Consider the following 18,250-nt stretch of genomic DNA (forward strand, 5'->3'; position numbering starts at 1 on the left):
CCCACCACTAAAAATATTGCACCTGTTTGCTCGTGAATCTTTTGTGTGAGTCAGACGTGCAGTTACTGCTCTGAACACACAGACACTGACGGACAGTTGAAGTATATAACTGTCTTCTCCAGGACCCTCCCCACTTAGGTTCAAGCAAGTTTTAAATCCCCCCTAAACAAGCATGGAAGTGCCTTTGTTGATTTTGTCATTGTCAAAAACAAAAGGTCTTAATAATAATAACAATAATAATAATAATGATAACTGCATTCGTATAGCACTTATCTAAACAAAGTTACAAAGTGCCTCACAGGAAAAATAATCAAATCCATGGCTAGGAGAAGAATAAATTATAATAAAAAGGTAATTCAGTAAAACATTTTGAGCCACGGGGCAGGTTGTTGTGGTTGTTGTAATGAAAATAATAACTTCAATTGTACGTCACCTTGATTGGCCAGCCTTGACCTAGGGACAGCCAACAGGGACAGGCTGGCCGATCTGAGTTTACGACCGGGATTATAAGGAGTCAAGAGCTGCGAAATGTTAACAAACCCTAGAGGACAGAACAATATGCGCACAACTTCAGACCAGGAGCCAGTCACTTGTTTGTCCCAGGTTGATCTTTGATAAATGGACAGATGGATGATACTTTATTGATCTACATTAGCTTGTTTATGTAGCTTTATTTGCTACATAAACATTAGGTCCAGATTTAAATTAGAACATCATTATGTAGTTGACTGTCTGTGATTGATCATATATTTCAATCAGAAAGAACTGACAACTCTTTCACTCATTCAGAATAATAACACATTAATACAGAAGTACATGTCATCATTTTTGTAAAACACACTCTCACCCACACACAGAATAAAGGTCTTATACACATTATCTGACACTACTACACGACTATCTGAAGATAAAATGTAACTCGGAGCAGTTTTACCCAAAGCGATGAGGTGATATTCTGCAGGATCAAACCTCGTCTCTCCGCACAGCTTCCCTTCTCCTCTTCACCGACTCTCAGGTTCAACTAGTGAGAGACGAGCCTCTGAGCTCTGCTGGTTATACCTCACATGATGCAGGAAAAATCAATTTTAAGACTTTAACTGCTTTGGCAAACTCTGAGGCTCTGATATCATGGCTAAATCAGACGGTGTATTTGTCTTTAAGCCACATAACGAGGCAGCGTGCCTGCTGGATAGAAGCTACCAGACAAGGCCTCTGACAGCAGCTGGCCTGCAGTGCTGTTGCTTCGTACAGTGAGAGAAGCCAAAATATCCCAAAACCCCTGTCCAGCACTGTTAATGAATGTGGAAGTAGCTGGCGACCTATCGTCTTTCCTCTGATGACCGTTTGATATTCTTACTGACTGACATTGGGAGCAAATGCACACGTTTCTCGACTCTTGAATTTCTTTTTCTGTCCTCTGCAAGCTGCCTAAAATTCATGTTTTAATCCTCAACAGCTGACATACATGTTTGTGCATGTGGGACAGCCAACTGGAGCACAGCGGAGAGATGGGCCTGCAGGAGCCCCACTTAACCTCCGAAAACTGCAATACCAACATATAAAGAACTGTGCCAGGACATGAGAATCTGACTAGACATTGAGAGAAACCCGTGTCACAAAGATCACTGCTTCTAAGTTAATATTATATCAAACTAATATTTCAGGTACATTTTCATTTTGTGTGGATATACAATAGAGACAATGAAGACAGACAGGGAACATATTGGAATGACATGTAGCAGTCTGATTAGCTATGAGACAAAACCACGACGTGCTGTCCAGAGCTCATATATGACCATAGTATGTGCATCCTTACTATTCTATCAGGTCACCACCTAACCAAACAAAGCTTCACAGAAAGAGGATGAAGCATAGAGCATCAGTACACATTCAATTAGTAGAAGGATTAGTCGTTCAATTGATTATAGAATTTACAGAAATTAAATAATCCAACCTTTCACATGTGTGATATCCTGCTTTTATTTGTCTTACGTAGTAAACTGAAAACTGTATATGCGTCAAACTGCAACTCTGAGAAAACAACAATGTTTATTTTTCCTTTCCTGTCAGGAATTTTAAAGGTTAAAAAATGATCAAAAGATTAATAAGTATTCACTAGTATCATCCCATTTTAGAAGGTTTATGTTTCTAACGTTTGTGAATTTCAAACGAAATTCTTTGTCGATTCCTGAAGAGAAATTAAATCACAATGTGGGGATTCATCTTGTGTCAAGTCTTTTCCTTGTGCTGAATCACTTTTTTACTTCTTCATATCCCCTTTTCCCAATTGTTTTGGAGAAAGGGGAATCTATTCCATAAAGAGAGAAACAAGAGGTCTCTTTGAAATAATATCAATGGAAAATAATAATGTCATTTAAGTACAGGTCAGATTCGGCTTTTATAATGTGGAGATGTTTTGGGGATTTTAATCTAGAATAACTGTAATTTAGTTGATTGGGCTGAAAGGTTTATAAAATGTGTATCAACTGTTATGGTCGGAGGATGAAACTGCACATAGAGCCACTTTGTGTCTCTTGAAGTTTTAACATGATTGCTGTAGAACATCGTAAATCAGTGAAGAACAATAATTATTCCAAACTGAAGTGAAAAATATCAATAGCATTTAATCACCAAAGATATAAACATTTAAATATCCATTTTGTAATGTGACTGACAAAATTATTACAAAGTTAACCTCCATCTTCTGCTGACTGCTTCACACTGTCTGTACAAAAATGAGGTGGCGCTGGAGACTGGCACAAAGAGAGGAAACTGTCCCGAGTAAATGACGACGTCGGCAAAAACGAAAAGCAAAGTTACAGCAAAAAACTTTAACATTCTTATCTTTTGATACAAGAAAGAAAGGGACATGGACGTACAGTAAATATCGCTATTTTTCTGTTTTGCAAGATTTTCTTGTAAATTGCTTATTGTGCCCACGCAAGCTTCAATCACATTCAGCTCCTTCCTGTTCAATACAAATATTATTCACCAAAAAAATCAACAAATAAAGAATACATGAATAAATCAAATAAGCAACACTTAAAATCTATTTCATAAATAAAGTTCATCAATAAAGGGGCATTCCCCCACATGCCTCCGCCTTGTTTGGTTGTTACACAGCCTTTAAATGCACAAAAAACCATTATCACCATTTTTATGTCACTAGGAGACATTTCTCATGAATAAACAACAAAAGTTTCATCAGGCAGGTTGTTGCTCTTAACTCCAAATGTCTCTGTGCTTTTACTTCTGATAAAACACCTAAATTGCAAACACTGACAGTTATTGTAGGCTTCACTGAAGTCAAACTTTCAGCTTCTTTCGTTTACACGCGGCAAAGAGCTTCGAGGCCTCAACGTCACCGCGGAAACGCCACAGAGGACGCCGTCACTTCTCCATCCACGGTGCTGGAGAGCTGGATGAGGACGGAATGTCCACCAGGCTATGTACACAAATCTGCTCAAAAATATCATGCAAATAAATACTGCTAATTTAGAACGGAACTACAACACTGACCTCAACAGTAGCAATACAGTGTAGGCTGCAAAGAGTTCAGCAAAATGTCTTTCCTTCAACATAATATGACCTGATGTAAAGACTGCAGGTCTGAAAGCTTTGTTTTGACTGAGGTCTCCCAACAGTGTTGAGCTTTAATTCTGCTTCTCCAGGTCCCCGCCATGCTCGGGTCCAGCTGAGATTCACAACAGTAGGCGTTCTGTACATAAACATTCACTCGCTTCAATCAGTCCCAGAGGGAAATTTCTCGTTTCCCCGCAGGCTTCAGATAGAGAATATACAGTGTGCAGATGGGACGAAGTAGAAATCTATGAAAATGGTCAGTGTCTGTGCTTTGATTCGGGGCTGTACCACAGCGCAGAGAGGAACGAATCGTAGCAGTAGGGCTGCAGGGTTTGTTCTGTCCGTGAGAAGGCAGGAGAGGGGAGGCCAGCTGCTCAACACTCTTCAGTTCTGCTCTTTCAAAGTCTTTCACAAATTCACACAGAGCATCTCTGTATATTCGCTGCGTGGCCAAGAAGTGTGTTTAGAGTTGAATCCCTGCAACCCTTGGATATCTTTCACGTGTCCTGCAGGATGAACGTCCACAGCCAATAGATCAAAAATGTTCCTGCCATCCAAAACGAGTGCAACAAGGCACTGCAGGGTGGAACACCAGGCAGACGGGGGGGGGGGGGGGGCAGCATTGTACAAATATTTTGTCAAAAAAGCTTCTTCTTTTTTTAGTAACTCAGTAACCAGAGTCTGTGAAGTCGCTGTGGGAAAGTATTTTCAGGATTTTATCATGCGTAACACCGTGAATCAAACACTGACACACTGAGAGGTTAAAAAGTCTCTACTGTCAGTCTTTGTCACTTTTAAGGTTACTTAAAGTTTTCTACGCTCAAAAATATATTTTGCTTTTTGTTACGTCGCCCGGATCTTTGATTTTCTCTGTGAAGAATCACGTATGCTCAGCGTTTGACACAATCGTTTTACATTTCAAACAGTTTTTGAAGAGAGAAAATGTATTTCTTCTTAAATCAAACTTAAAATCGTTGATTGGGGACATCACAACAAGTTTGCAGCCTGTCGTTGTCCAATATTCAACTTTACTCTGAAGTCCACTCGTACAGTGTGTGTTCATGAGGCTTAAGGTAGGACACATCCTGCGTCCAGTATTTAAACGTTTTAAGTAAAAACTATTTGCATAATCATGATTTTTGGATGACGATGAAGGAGCAGTTATAATTTTAAGATGAGAATTTTTTTTGTCCTAAGTGCTTTAACATCAATTTGGCCGTAGCCTTCTTTGTCAAATTAAGCAATAAATGATTTTAATAGTCATTGTTTTCTCTGGTTTTTATCACATTTTTATGTTTTTGGCAAAATATATGATAAATAAAATGTGAAGAGCATTTTCGTTGTTCGACATTTTACTGAGAAAACAACTAACTGTGGATCAATTAGATAACTAATGGGCATTTAAATTCATATTTATATATGTGTATATTTATTTTCGTATGGTATAATATAAATAAGAATAAGAATTCTGGTTATAAAGAGGCAATATTGACTTACATGAAAAAGAGTTTTAACCCCTAAAATTACATTAGTACGCACGATAAAACGAAAATATTGTACCACAGAGAACCATCACTTTCAGTGAGACATCAGGGAAATCTTAACAGAGCGTCAAAAAGCATCAAACACTAATAATATACTGATAACACTGAAAGCTACATTCCCCATACAGAAGCATACATAAGTGCATAAATTCAGATTTGACAAATAGTGATGACACAAGATACAAAAACAGAGACAAAGAGCTTCCCACTAATCAAACAACGAAGGAAATACGTTTGAAAACGTGTTGGCCACAGACTGTCCACACATTCTGTGCTGCAGGACGACAGATAACACTGCATGAGAAGTTCTCCTCATTTCATCATGAACCAAATATTACTGATAAAATGTAACTCTAACCCCATTCATTTGTCCAACAGCCTTATTGCACTAAACACTGTGCAGTGTTCCTAAATCTTATAATCAAATGAAGATGGGCAACTTAACAAAATGAATTCATGTTTGATGATTTTGGTTTTTTTCTTTTGGTCGTCTGTTGTTTGATTTTACATCTTGTTTGACTGGAAGCACTTCAAGATCATACCAAGTATCTGTGGAAGCATTTCAACAAAACAAAGCGTGACTGGAACAATCCTCGTATCACAATGAAACTACACGTCTGTTTCATCACTGATGTTATGAAAAGTCACAAAATCTTGCTGGAGGTCTAACTGGTATTTCTCATCATACTAGCTTCCTCATCTGTTGTCAAATGAGTCAAAGTGCTTTAGGAAAATTACTTCAGGGAAAAAGGGTTCTTATAATCCATCTGTCAGGAATCTGACCGACTTAAAGATTCAACATACTTGAGATGGCAGCAGGAAATCATTCTGGGTCATGTCATGTATGATACAATTTAAAATACTGAGACTGTCTTGGCAAAGATCAGAGGTGGACTGAAAGACACTGAAGTGAATGTGAGGTTAAGGCCCAGATCTATAAATGTATATGTTACATGTAACCACTAGAAGTGCAGGAGAAAAGACATTTAGCAGGACCGAACATGCAAAAGGAAAAAAGAAATTTGAAAATTAATTTTAAAACTACAAAAGCAAAAGTTACAATAAGCAGCGTCTGAGCTAATTTCAGGTGTGAGTTTGAACCATGAAGCTCAACCAGCAGCTTATTCTGTTTATTTATTTACATGACCATGCTGTAGTGTGTAGTGTGCACAGTGTAAAACTGTCAGTTTTGTCAATGTCGAGGCTGAATTCACTCTGGAGTAGTGCTGTATGGAAACTGTAAATCCATACCTACAAAGAAATCATATTAATAACAGTGAGGTCAGAGTGGGTCAACAATAAAATACAATGAAAGATCTAAAAACTCAAAACCTTTAAATATTTCTATTCTATGCTACTTAAAGGTACCATGTGGAGTTTCTGACCACTTGTGTAGCTATTGAGCAATGTTTGATCATCCTTGATGTGATCCATGAATGCAAACTGAAGCTTTGTTTACAAGGAAACTGCGGAGAGCCCCTTTAATACTACTGAAGAAAATACAAAGTACTGCACCTTTTACTCCACTTCATGAATCTGTTATAGTTAGTGGTGAGTAGTTAGTTCTAGTTACAACTTCTCATTTTACAGATTTTACCATGATACTGTGGATTGTTACGGTCAAACTAATCGGAAGTGAGGATTAGGGAGTTACAACAGTAACATGATGTGTATGTTAATGCAGCAGTAATCATGAGATAACATAACACTGATGGGGGCTTTCTGCTGTCATGTGATGTGTTTGATCATTGAAGTTCATTTTGTTGCCAATTCTTGAAACTTTTTCTTTAGTAAATATAAACCTGCACTTTACTAGAGTGTATTCCTACGATAGAGTATTTTAACTACACATAAACGAAACTAGTCTAACTAAGTTTTTAGATCTTCACTGTATTTAACGTCTGTTCCTGCTGGTTGGTTTATTTTTTATTCACTGAACTGTTAAAAAGTACATTTCAGGTGCCTCCCTGACTGTTTGTTAGACCGTTAATGTGGCTGAGCTTGCGTCCAAAAAATGTCATGCATGTCCTGACCTATGTAGCATGCACATCCAACATTCTGTACCTATATTTTGCACTTAAGCCCCAAAACACCAACAAATGCATATAAGCAATAAGGCAAAAAACACAAAGCGCTGATCCAGGTTTTTTTTTTTTCTTTTTACCACTGTGCTCGTAGATCAAATGAGAGTTTTGCACTTGATGTGACCTTCAGTAGATCTGAGCCTTAACCCAAAGAGATGAAAGATGTCCGGGCGTTTGCACGTGTCAGAGATGAAAGAGAGGCAGGAGAAGCTGAATAAAGAGAAGGACTCCTATGGAGGACTGCAGAGAATGACCCCGTCCACACTCTGACGTGTTTTCCTGCAAAGAGAGTTCAACAATAAATGCTCTTTTTACACAGCAAATGGCACATCACTTACAGCATATGTTGAGAAAACCCCTGTGGTTGTTTGCCTCAGTCCTCAGCATGCTATGGAGGTTTTATACATTTTATAGATATTATAATGAAAATGATGAAAATAAGATGTGGGACGTATTTATTTACAGGTGCAGTTGTTTTTAAAATAAATTATATGAATGAATGTATTATCTTGGCTGTGGAGCTGGAATGACGTTAGCCAACTAGCTTGGTTTACTATTGTTTATTTGGTTGAACTTAGCTCGGCACAAACCAACAAAGCAAGGCTAACATAAAACTAAAATTAGGTTATTCTCTCTGTGATGATAATTCTTCTACTAAATATTATCGGGGTACTTTTTCACATTTAATTGCACCAGCCTGATTACACTTGTGGGTCAGGACAATAAAAACATAAAAATTGAGAACACCTGGGCAAAATAATAGAACCGTCTTTGTTTTTGAATGCAATACAATTCAACAGGACCACAGTTTTCACTATATGATGATGACTTTCATGAAGTTGGGATTTATTGCAGGACTGAGTGTATATCACCTCATGTACTTACTAAGGCACTGTAGTCAAAGCAGGAAGCCGGGCCTTTACGATACCGTGCGTTACTCAGTACTTCACATGGATTCTCCTCCTGAACTGTTGGCTTTCAGTTAAGGGGGGCAGCAATAACAGTGACACTGAAAACAAGGTTGTTGAAATTTCTACCTTTAGCACAAATGAAGACATCACAGAAAGGATACACTCTGTCCTGACCTGGGTCAGCCTCTCTATCTCGCAGGAGCTGCAGGGCAGTGTCTCAGCAACGACGAACAGCAGGTTGGTGTTTTCTATCCGTTTTGCATGGAACAGACTGTAAAAGACATTGTTGGATATTTTGGTGAGAGCACAAACACGGCGTGAACATATTCTGCTGACACTGCAGGAGAACACACCGTGAGCAGTTTCCACAGTCCTGCAGCACGTTGTAGGAGTTGGTGGTGTTTGTAAAGTAAAACTGGCTTTGGATGGTGACGCAGCTGCTTTCTCTGGTCTCAAAGCCTTCAGTGAGGACATTGTCTAAAAGGCAAAAAACTTTATTCCGTTTTTACGTGGCATTTTAAAAATACATCTACCATTGATTGTGGTAGTTGTACTTTGGTTATAATTGTGCACAGATTCATACAAAAGTAGCTATTTCCTGGTACACACACACACACACACACACACACACACAGAGATTATGCCTGACCTTGATAGAGCCAGCTGTTATAGGCCAGTCCATACAGTAGTTGCTGGAGCACAGACCTGAAAAGAAGTACTGATATTTCATCTTGTTAAGGAAGGAAGTACATAAATAGCAATCCACAAATGTCACAGCTACAGTAACACTGTGCTGAAAATAGTCGAGCATCGGGGGGGCGGCTGTCAAGCATGAGAAGAAAATATGGCCTCCGTTGTTTCATGTGCAGAAGTCTGGACACGGTTAAGATTGTTTTAAAGGGCACCTCGCATGCTTCTGGTGTCATTTGATCTGCAGCGAACAAAGTCTCACCATGCCACAGTAGACGTCCACCAGGCCAGGCTGAGCATGTCAGCAACGGACGGCTGCAGAAACAGAGTGTATTGAGAGATTAAAGCAAGCGTTAACTGTCACATAATCTAAAACCTGCAGCTCGTCTCTTACCACAAAGATGCATCTGGGTGCTGCACCAGTGTGGCTGCTGCTGACAGGTTCACACGCAGACTGGTAGTGAAAAGACTGACGACGGCTGAAAATTGAGTTGTTGTAGAGCGCATGCATCAGATAAGGGTCCACGTCACCGAAGAAAAGTCCAATCTGTGATGGAAAGAAAGATCTCAGAAAGATCTGGGGAACTGTCTCACATGATGACTTAAGGGCTCAAATTATATTGGTTATAAATAAGATTTGGAGGTTGAAGTTACATTCAAGTTAAAAATAGAAATGTTAACTCTGTTCTCCAACTGGATCTGATTGGGCGATGAGAATTCAATGACAGAGGATGATGCTCTGTTGCTGGACACAGTGAAAACATGATTTGGAACACTAATACCTTTTTTTAGCATTAACACATCAATAAGTTAGAAATCGAACTTTATATTAGAGTAAACACGTTGCTGCTCACACTCGTACCTTTTTCCAGTGATCTCTCTGGTTGGACATAACCAGGAAGCCTCCATCATCAATGAGATAACAGAGGAGGTCCTACAGACAACAGAACAGTTTTACTGTCGTATCATTGAGCAGCAGCAGAACGTCACAGACTAAAGGTTGATGGAGCGAAAACAGCTGATTTAAAAAACAGCAGCCAAGTGTAGAAAAACTGAAAACTCTATATCAAAAGAAAAATATTTTGAAATAGTAAAGTATATTTTTTGTTAATATGAGAGTAAAATTACAAAAAAGAGAAAGGCTCTTACATCAGTGTTGACTTCACAGTCCATCTCACAACTTCTGGATGGTCCACACTGTTTTTAGAGTTAGAGTGAGACATTAGCGTCACTTTGCTTCTGTAAATTCTGTTTAATTGAGGTGATTATTAGTGAACGGGGACATTGTGCTGGACCTTGTGTGAGCCCTGTCGACTGTCCGACACGTTGCTGGCAAGGATCTTAAACTTGTCGACCCACGCTTCCAAGTCCAGCTTCACTCCAACCACTGAGTGATGCGATGCGCAGAAGCAGAACATAGAGAGTGAAAAAGAAGCAGTGTTTTCATAGAAGAAGCAAGAGCAGGGGAAGCTGAAATCTATTTCTGATAATGCAGGTTGTATTTTTCTTACCTGCAGGTTTGAGAAGTTTGCCTCCAAGATTCACCTCTACTGCTGAACTCACTAGGATTCCAACCGTACCATTTTCTGCACCTACAGGGTCGTCCATGGCTGTTCACACACATAACATGATGTTAACATACAGCCTGACGTCACATGTGTTTAAGTGCTGCATTTATCATTTGAAGTTTATGTTTAATTTAAACTAAACATCATTTTGCAGTATTCTTTAACATGGATGATAATTAGTTACCTTAAGATGAGTAGCTCAGCGTCCACTACTCTAATCAGAGCTTTCAACCACATCTCATTGTCTTCATCAGTAAATGGAACTGGCCCACATGACCAAATGTATCATGTGTGGGCAGATTGGAATGACCGACCTCAGTTCAAAGATAAAGAATGACTTTCCACACCGAGGTCAGTTACTGTGTGTGGTCCTGTTTGCTAATGAAGAGTGCGAGATGCGGTTGAAAGCTGTGAAAAACCTAATAAGTGGACCTTGAGTAAAAACTACAAAATACAAACATATACTCATCTCAAGGTCAAGAATACACTTTATTGCTAAATTGTATGCAATTGTTTAAAAATATATCGTTGACGTAGCATTTAAAGACACGTTTTTGAATCCTTTGGCATTTTTACTTTCTTTCTAAAATTTAAATGAGCCAACTTCTATCACCTTTAAAGTTCACCAACTAGCACATAATATTTAAGAATAAAAATTACCATTGTTCATAGACCTTAACTATTTCTCAGCTGGGTGCAGTGACTTCCTGCACCCAGGCGGGGGCCACCTGGTAACCTCACAATCTAACTGGCTGCCAGCTCTGCTCGCTGTAACTTCATATTCATATAACAGTAATGAGAGTTGTATTGATCATCTCATCTGTGTCTCAGCTGGAAAGGAAGTCAAAGTATTTTCCAAGGCAGCAGTATAATACTTTTACGCAGCATCTCAAATGATAAACTGCAGGCACCACGAAGTACATTTGCTCAGTTACTCACAGGATCTGAGTGGAGCTCGGAACATGTATCCTCTGTTGTCCAGGCTTCGTCTGTAGTAATTTGAATTAAAGGGTTCAGGATCTTCCTCCCACAGTTCAGCAGCTCTACACGAACAAAAAAAAATCATTGAATGTTTCATGAAGAAAAACTAAGAATATCTGTGCATACATCAATATTACTCACATGTTGGGGAAAACCCGTGTTATTCCTCCATCTGTAGACGCAAACACCGCCAGGAAGCCGTACCTGTAAGGATTAGATTTTTCTTAAAGAATTCTGTTTTGCATTAATTGTCTCTTTCTAAAAAATATATATTTTATCTATAGTAGAGGCTGACTCACGAATTCAGGTCCTTGTTCTTCCACACACGAGAAGCCAGCTGCCCGATAATCCTAGAATCCAGAATCAGGTTGTGGATGAGGCCTTGGTCACCTGAGATGAAAAGACAAAAAGATCATCTCACGAGTGTTTCCAGAGTGTTGCAGATTAACTTCTACCACAAACTGTCGAAACAAATGTGACTGACACTCATCAGATTCTGGAGACATGTCCAACATGAGTGAAAGGAAGTTCTGCAAAAACTGGGTGTTGTTGTCAGAGATGTGCAGACGCTTGCAGTATTCCCTGCAAAGAGAGAACACAGATAAATAATAACGTTCCCTTTATAGGTAGACAGAGGAAGAGAGAAATAGAGAGACAGACGTTTGAGTCACCTCGGAGCCAGAAACACATGACCTGATAATTCAAAGGAGCTGGGCAGCAGAGACTGCATGTCTGTAACACAAAGACAAGAGGGGATATTGTTATAATCTCATCCAATGTATGTGTTACTTCTTTATAGTAGAATTACAACCAGTCAAGTTGCAGTTTGCATTTTTCAAGACCTGTATCACAGACTTCATTTGTAAAGTACTTCTACTAGCAAAGTTACACAAGAGGATAAAACACAATATTAAACTATAAATCAAGTAAACTCAAAACTCTTAAAGAAAATGTAATAAAAAAATGTACCTAGATATTATTACGTTATTAATTTGTCTCTTGTGAATAATTTCACTGCAGCCTTTTTATTTGTGATATAAACATATATCAATAAACATGATTTGACTTCATTTTGGTTTTGTGAAATTACAATGAGAAAAAGCTGAATAATAAAACACAAAGTTGAAGCCATGACCGCTGCTTCAAATATGGATGCTGCTTCACAGAAGATCTATACAATCACCACAGTTTCAATAGGAACACTGAAAATTAGAGTCACCAATTCTGTATCTGTCCAAATCTGAAATATATTTGACAAACTATACTCGTACAAATGTTTTTAAGCTATGAGCTTGTTAGGTCATATTGACCTTGACCTTTGACCCCTGACCAACAAATTCTAATCAAGTCATCCTTGAGTCCAAGTGAATAATTACGCCAAAGTTGAAATTAAGTTCTCGAGATGTCAGGCAACCTGAAGATCAAAAGCTCCGTCTCCCTGGTACTCACACTGGAGCTGCAGCATCACATCACTCAGGTCTGCCTGGATGTAGTATTCGTTGTACGGGGGTAGTACCAAACCCAGACTGCAGGTGGCAGCATCCCAACAGAATGAGGAGACAGAAAGAGGAAGGGTCTGATGAGTGAACTCATCCCTGTGAGTAACAACACATTATAATACATAACATCGAGGCTGCTCACCTGTAGTCTGTGCCGTTGATCGGAGTCCAGGTGTAACCCCTGAACACCTCATCAATGTATTGCTACAAAAAAAGGAGACAAGACGATTCAGTCAAACAAGTATCGCACAAAAGTAAAGACTACAGTTCCCCCAGTTGTTTTAAGGAGGTTTTCCATATTGCAGTTTTTCCACCTTTAATACCAACAATTATAACATCTATGTGATCAAAATGTTTACACCAAAATTCAAAATGGTGAGTGGATGGGATAAGGTTAAGTTATAGGTGATTTATATTTTACATTTAAACATTCTGAATTTCACACTCATTTCTCGATAGGTTGTTTGAATAATAAAGTTATTGAGGACTTGTTTTAAGTGACGGAGCAGCTTGTTTCATCGACCCTTTAAACACCAATGTAAGTCAATGTTGAGTACGAGGTGTTAGCAAGTCTACAATTTATACAATTAAGAGGATGGAACATAAACTGTTATCTGTTAAAGATCTCTACAAAATGGCTCCTTTCAGATTAAATGTGTTCATTTACTTGCCTCGTCAATGGACTTGATGAGTGTTTTGACCTGCATTTCACCTGGTCTTCCATCAATCATTTGTCTGCGGATCTAGAGCATGAAACACAGCGTTATCAGTCAACAGGTTGTAAAAAACCATGCTGCGTGGGCAGATTATCCTGAGGCGGACAACGTTGTTCTCTGACAATAACTTTGAACGTGAGCTGAACAACAAGCAAGGAACAGAAAACGCCTAAAACCAGGAACGTGCTCACCTCCTCTTTATTGCTGTCCTCCACCTCTGCATCCAGGAAGTCCAGCGTCACAGGTTCAGGGAGGTTCACGAGCTGAGACAAGAAGAGAGAGAAAAAGATATTTAAATGACAGCATCATCAAATGTTAAAACAGGCATAACAGCATGTGGATCATCAATGTCTGTGCTCATTGACCTGTAATGAATACACCCCCATGCTTCTTAAAACAAATACCCACAGTGTTAATGCGTTAAGCTTGAATAACTATGGACCACCTTTGGCTGGAGATTAGGATGTAGGAGAAGATATCCGTTTGGATCAATGGCAAATATGTATCCATTGGCTCCGAGCTGTTCAGGACACAAAAAGTGACAGAGTGGGTCTGTCTGTATTATCTAATGCAAGTGCCAGTGAAACTATTGTGATTAGTAGTGGTGCTGATGTGATGTACATACATTGTACCGTGGTGTCAGACGCTTTATCTCATCGAGATGCACGTCAACTCCCATGACGCCCAATATCAGCTGATTCTGTTGAGACAACAGAAGAAATACATTTAAAAACTTAAAGGAATAGTTCAACATTTAGGATAAATACAGATACGACTGATATATCTCTACATATAGATTGATTATCTTCGCTATATATAACACATAACATTATGTATATAATAAGAGAATTAATCGAGAAACCGAACTTGCACAAACTGCAAAAATGCCAGCAACCCCAACAGAGCACGCATGAGAGCATGAGACGGAGATAGGGAAGAGAGAGCAGCAGAGCGAGGCAGACAGTGCTGCACACAGTTCTACAATGAGTAATTAGATTATTACTGAGAAACACTGGTAAAATTATATAAATAATATTCCCATGTATATTTTTGGCTATGGCCAGTAGGGGATTCAGCGAGTCCACTTAACAAACACAAACTGCGCCTTTGAGTTTATCTTTGCTTTGATAACAGTCCAGCAAATAATCCCATGATGTTCAAACTCTATTTATGAATTTAATTTTTAAGATATAAATTATAAACTGAGTTTTAGAGGAGCAGGTATTTGGATTTTATTACGTTTGGACCCAGTGTTTATGCTAAATAAAAATAAATGGCTGTTCTTGATATTTTCTGTAGAAATATGATTAATTTTTACATACACAAATATTGAAATATTCCATTAATAGTTGTCATATTCTGGGACATAATTCAACAGTGACTGTAATCCATTAATATAAAAACATTTGACCAGTTTTGTTACCTGTGAGTTTCCATCCACAGTGAGATTAAATACAGGCAAAGTCCCGGTCACTACCATTCCAAGACCCTACGGATTTCAAAGACAAAACCCAGATCATAAAAATCATATGCTGTGAGTGTCTATAGAGTATTTTTAATGATTTACTAAATTCGATGGAATCCAAGTAATGGTGTGATAAGCTCTCACCAATGCATCCTGATACACATTGGTCCACTGGACCTGTTTGGCATCGCTGCCTGCCAGAACCATGGGACGTCCCAGCACGTCCAGGTACTCCTGTCAAAAAAATGAGCTGCTTCAGCTTCCAAACAACCAACAACATCAGAACACTGGGGAGAACGGATGTGCAAATAAATGGAAGTAGATGTTTCTGCAAAGTGAGTGAGAGCCACAATAACCAATGAATGGGCATCAGCTGTGTCAGAGGCACTAGACAAACCCACCTGGGTGTTAATCCTTATAGCACAGATGGAACGGATCTCAAAATAGTAACCTGGCAAACAGTGGAGAAAAAACACAGAGAGAGAGAGAGAGAGAGAGAGGGAGGGGGGGGCTAAGTGAGTGATGCTATTGGAAAAAAACACAGAAGTGGTGTTCATAAATATTCCAGATTTTACTAGATGTTACAAAACTGGTGACTCAGCCTCTTAAATCCTACAGATGGGAAGCAGAAAGAGGAAAACCACTGAGCTTTAAAACTGAGGTCCATGCATACAGTTCAGTAAAGACTGAGGGATCAGCTGATCACCAATCAGGGTCTGCTTCACAGAAACAATGTCTACGAGAATTGTTTCTGAATCACTTTGCTCTTTTTCTTACAAGTAAGATCACATGTTCCCAGGTTCTTGGTTGAAAGCAAATCTGATCTACACCAGTGAAACTGCAGCTTCTGTAGTCACCAGGAGAGATGTGGAGGGCTCAACTAATTATCCATCCATCTTTTATCTATACCGCTTATCCACACTGACAATGGACGAGAGGCGGGGTTCACCCTGCACAGGGCGCCAGCCTGTCGCAGGGCCGACATACAGACACAACAAACCATTCACCCTCACACCTAAAGTCAACTTAGAGTCTCAAGTTAACTGAACTCCAATCTGCATGTCACTGGACTGTAGGGGGGCAGTTGGAGAAAACACACGCAGCCACGGACAGATCATGCAAACTCCACACAGAGAGACCCCGGCTGAATTATTACTGTGAGACGACAGTGCTACTCAATTTAAGTATGTGTAATTTGAATTAAATAATAAATAAGCTATTCACATTATAATGAAGAAAATACATTTTAATTGATCTTTACCAAATACACAACCAGTGAGATACACATCAACCTGAGTGCATAACAACTGGATGGTAAACGAGGAGAGAAGTCAACATAGAGAGTAAAAAGTACCTCACCTTTATTGGTACATGCAATCCATTGCAAGGGTGTGACATCATAGTTGTGTTGACCCACAGAAAAGGTGAATACTCGAACCTGAGGGACAACAAATGAAGAAACATTAAGATTAAGACAAAACAATGATTCCTGTTTATATTCTGTCTGTCAGTGAACGATGGAGTAATCAGAGGAAAACCAACTGTTTTATTGGGCCAGTTGTATTGCATGAAGACGTCCTGAGCTCTGTCTTCTCCTCCATCAGTAAACAGCATGATTATTTTATTGCAGTTAGCCCTGGGGACATTTGTCTTCTGTAAAATAAGAAGTGAGTAGAAAACAGTAAAGCAGTTGGTGCAGAAGTTGGTTTTAACATAATCTAAATCAATACGTCTCTTACATTTAACAGTTGGTTGAAGGCAAAATGAAATCCAGACTTGTAGTCGGTGGTGCCTTTCGCCTGCATCTGCTGCACCGCGTCCTTGAAGATCTTTTTGTTGCGCACGTTAGCCTGGACAAGATGTTTGAAACAAGGAACAACAGCCTCGGCCTTCTCGTTGAACTGAGACACAGACAGCAGAAGACACAGACAAGTTTCAAATGTAGAAAGACTGAAAAATAAATGTAATAAATTCAGATTTAGAGATGGAGATGTAAAAGGACATAGATGGGGTATAGCAGATACAAACCCGGGCCACGTTGACATAGTCATCATCAGACAAAGTGTCCAGCATTTCCATCACTGATGCTTTGATCAGTTTCAGGGTGAGTCCACTGACACTGCCGCTCCTGAGAAAACACACAAGTATCATCCATCATACTATGGTGATGATTTCACATATTCATACATTGGTCACATACAACTTCGGAATACTGTAAAAAAAAAAATGGCGGCCTCCGTAAAGAGGACCCGCTCCCGATGTAAATATAAAGTATTAAAATAGAAAGATCCCATTCTCAGGTAAAGAAAACATTTAAATATATCGATTACACGCTAGTGAAAACATCACTAGGATTATTTTATATTTCTGCAAATAGTTCCCGAACACCTAAATCTTACACTCTTCAAACTTTAAACTTGATGTTTGCACATTATTAGCAGTATGAGCTGTTGTCAGCTCATTTTGATGCATAGTCAGTGTCAAGTGCAGTGTTTTCCCACGACAATAGATTCAACAGCAGTTAATTACTTAAAACTGCAAACAAAGAGAAAGTTTTGCATGATTTTGGTTCATAAAGGCTTAAACAGCAATAAAAACTTCAGCCATATACTCTACTTTAGACAGTATATCAATGATATACTCAAACATGAGCTCTTTACTAAATCCAAGTGAATACACAACTTAACTTTCTGAAACATTTTTAATTACTTACACATCAACAAGAATGACCATATCTTTTGGGGATGAGGCTCCCTGGATGTACCTGTAATGAAGAGATTTTACAAAATGTCAAGCTTTAAAATCGAATCCACACGTAAAAGCCCAATTAAAAAACAGCCGACTGTACCAGGGCCTCCTCCTGACATCATACAGGTCGATCTTATCAGGGGCCTTCCAAGGCGTTGCTGTAAAAGGGAAAAGGTTTGTTTATATATTATATTGCTCAATCAGTTTAAAAGTATCCCATCATATTCCACACATACCTGGATAGTAGCGGGTGACTCCCGTCGCACTCCCAAACGCCTGCCACAGCAATGACGGATCCTCCCGACTGTTCTCCATGAAGACTTTCTCCAGCGCCTGCGTCCAGTTCAACTCGTTCAGAATGACTGGGGCTGATGGGAAAAGAGTGAGACGATATAAATAAATCAAACCAGACAAGAGTCTGATATTATTAGTAGCTGCAGTGGAAAAGAAAAACACATAATT

The 18,250-nt window shown here is 39.1% G+C and overlaps 1 protein-coding gene across 1 annotated transcript in view; it reads right to left on the reverse strand.

The window, feature by feature from the left end:
* Window positions 1–2,599: 2,599 nt before the first annotated feature.
* The window catches only part of LOC109638508 (voltage-dependent calcium channel subunit alpha-2/delta-2-like), a 31,477-nt gene continuing 15,826 nt past the window's right edge, over window positions 2,600–18,250 (reverse strand). The window contains exons 7-38 of the mRNA XM_069536567.1: window positions 18,025–18,156; window positions 17,889–17,946; window positions 17,754–17,804; window positions 17,069–17,168; window positions 16,780–16,941; window positions 16,583–16,693; window positions 16,400–16,478; window positions 15,442–15,491; window positions 15,185–15,274; window positions 14,999–15,064; window positions 14,201–14,275; window positions 14,021–14,095; window positions 13,767–13,838; window positions 13,531–13,602; window positions 13,002–13,063; window positions 12,810–12,886; window positions 12,032–12,092; window positions 11,845–11,942; window positions 11,660–11,750; window positions 11,502–11,564; window positions 11,319–11,422; window positions 10,323–10,421; window positions 10,107–10,198; window positions 9,961–10,008; window positions 9,674–9,745; window positions 9,206–9,358; window positions 9,074–9,126; window positions 8,771–8,826; window positions 8,475–8,598; window positions 8,283–8,392; window positions 8,096–8,178; window positions 2,600–7,489 (exon numbers count right to left, since the gene is read on the reverse strand). Of these exons, the coding sequence (XP_069392668.1) occupies window positions 7,394–7,489; window positions 8,096–8,178; window positions 8,283–8,392; window positions 8,475–8,598; window positions 8,771–8,826; window positions 9,074–9,126; window positions 9,206–9,358; window positions 9,674–9,745; window positions 9,961–10,008; window positions 10,107–10,198; window positions 10,323–10,421; window positions 11,319–11,422; window positions 11,502–11,564; window positions 11,660–11,750; window positions 11,845–11,942; window positions 12,032–12,092; window positions 12,810–12,886; window positions 13,002–13,063; window positions 13,531–13,602; window positions 13,767–13,838; window positions 14,021–14,095; window positions 14,201–14,275; window positions 14,999–15,064; window positions 15,185–15,274; window positions 15,442–15,491; window positions 16,400–16,478; window positions 16,583–16,693; window positions 16,780–16,941; window positions 17,069–17,168; window positions 17,754–17,804; window positions 17,889–17,946; window positions 18,025–18,156 (2,735 nt within the window). The 3' untranslated portion in view covers window positions 2,600–7,393. The remainder of the gene's footprint in view (window positions 7,490–8,095; window positions 8,179–8,282; window positions 8,393–8,474; window positions 8,599–8,770; window positions 8,827–9,073; window positions 9,127–9,205; window positions 9,359–9,673; window positions 9,746–9,960; window positions 10,009–10,106; window positions 10,199–10,322; window positions 10,422–11,318; window positions 11,423–11,501; window positions 11,565–11,659; window positions 11,751–11,844; window positions 11,943–12,031; window positions 12,093–12,809; window positions 12,887–13,001; window positions 13,064–13,530; window positions 13,603–13,766; window positions 13,839–14,020; window positions 14,096–14,200; window positions 14,276–14,998; window positions 15,065–15,184; window positions 15,275–15,441; window positions 15,492–16,399; window positions 16,479–16,582; window positions 16,694–16,779; window positions 16,942–17,068; window positions 17,169–17,753; window positions 17,805–17,888; window positions 17,947–18,024; window positions 18,157–18,250) is intronic.

This window comes from Paralichthys olivaceus, chromosome 2 (genome assembly GCF_024713975.1).
Source record: "Paralichthys olivaceus isolate ysfri-2021 chromosome 2, ASM2471397v2, whole genome shotgun sequence".
In the NCBI taxonomy this organism is placed as follows: domain Eukaryota; kingdom Metazoa; phylum Chordata; class Actinopteri; order Pleuronectiformes; family Paralichthyidae; genus Paralichthys; species Paralichthys olivaceus.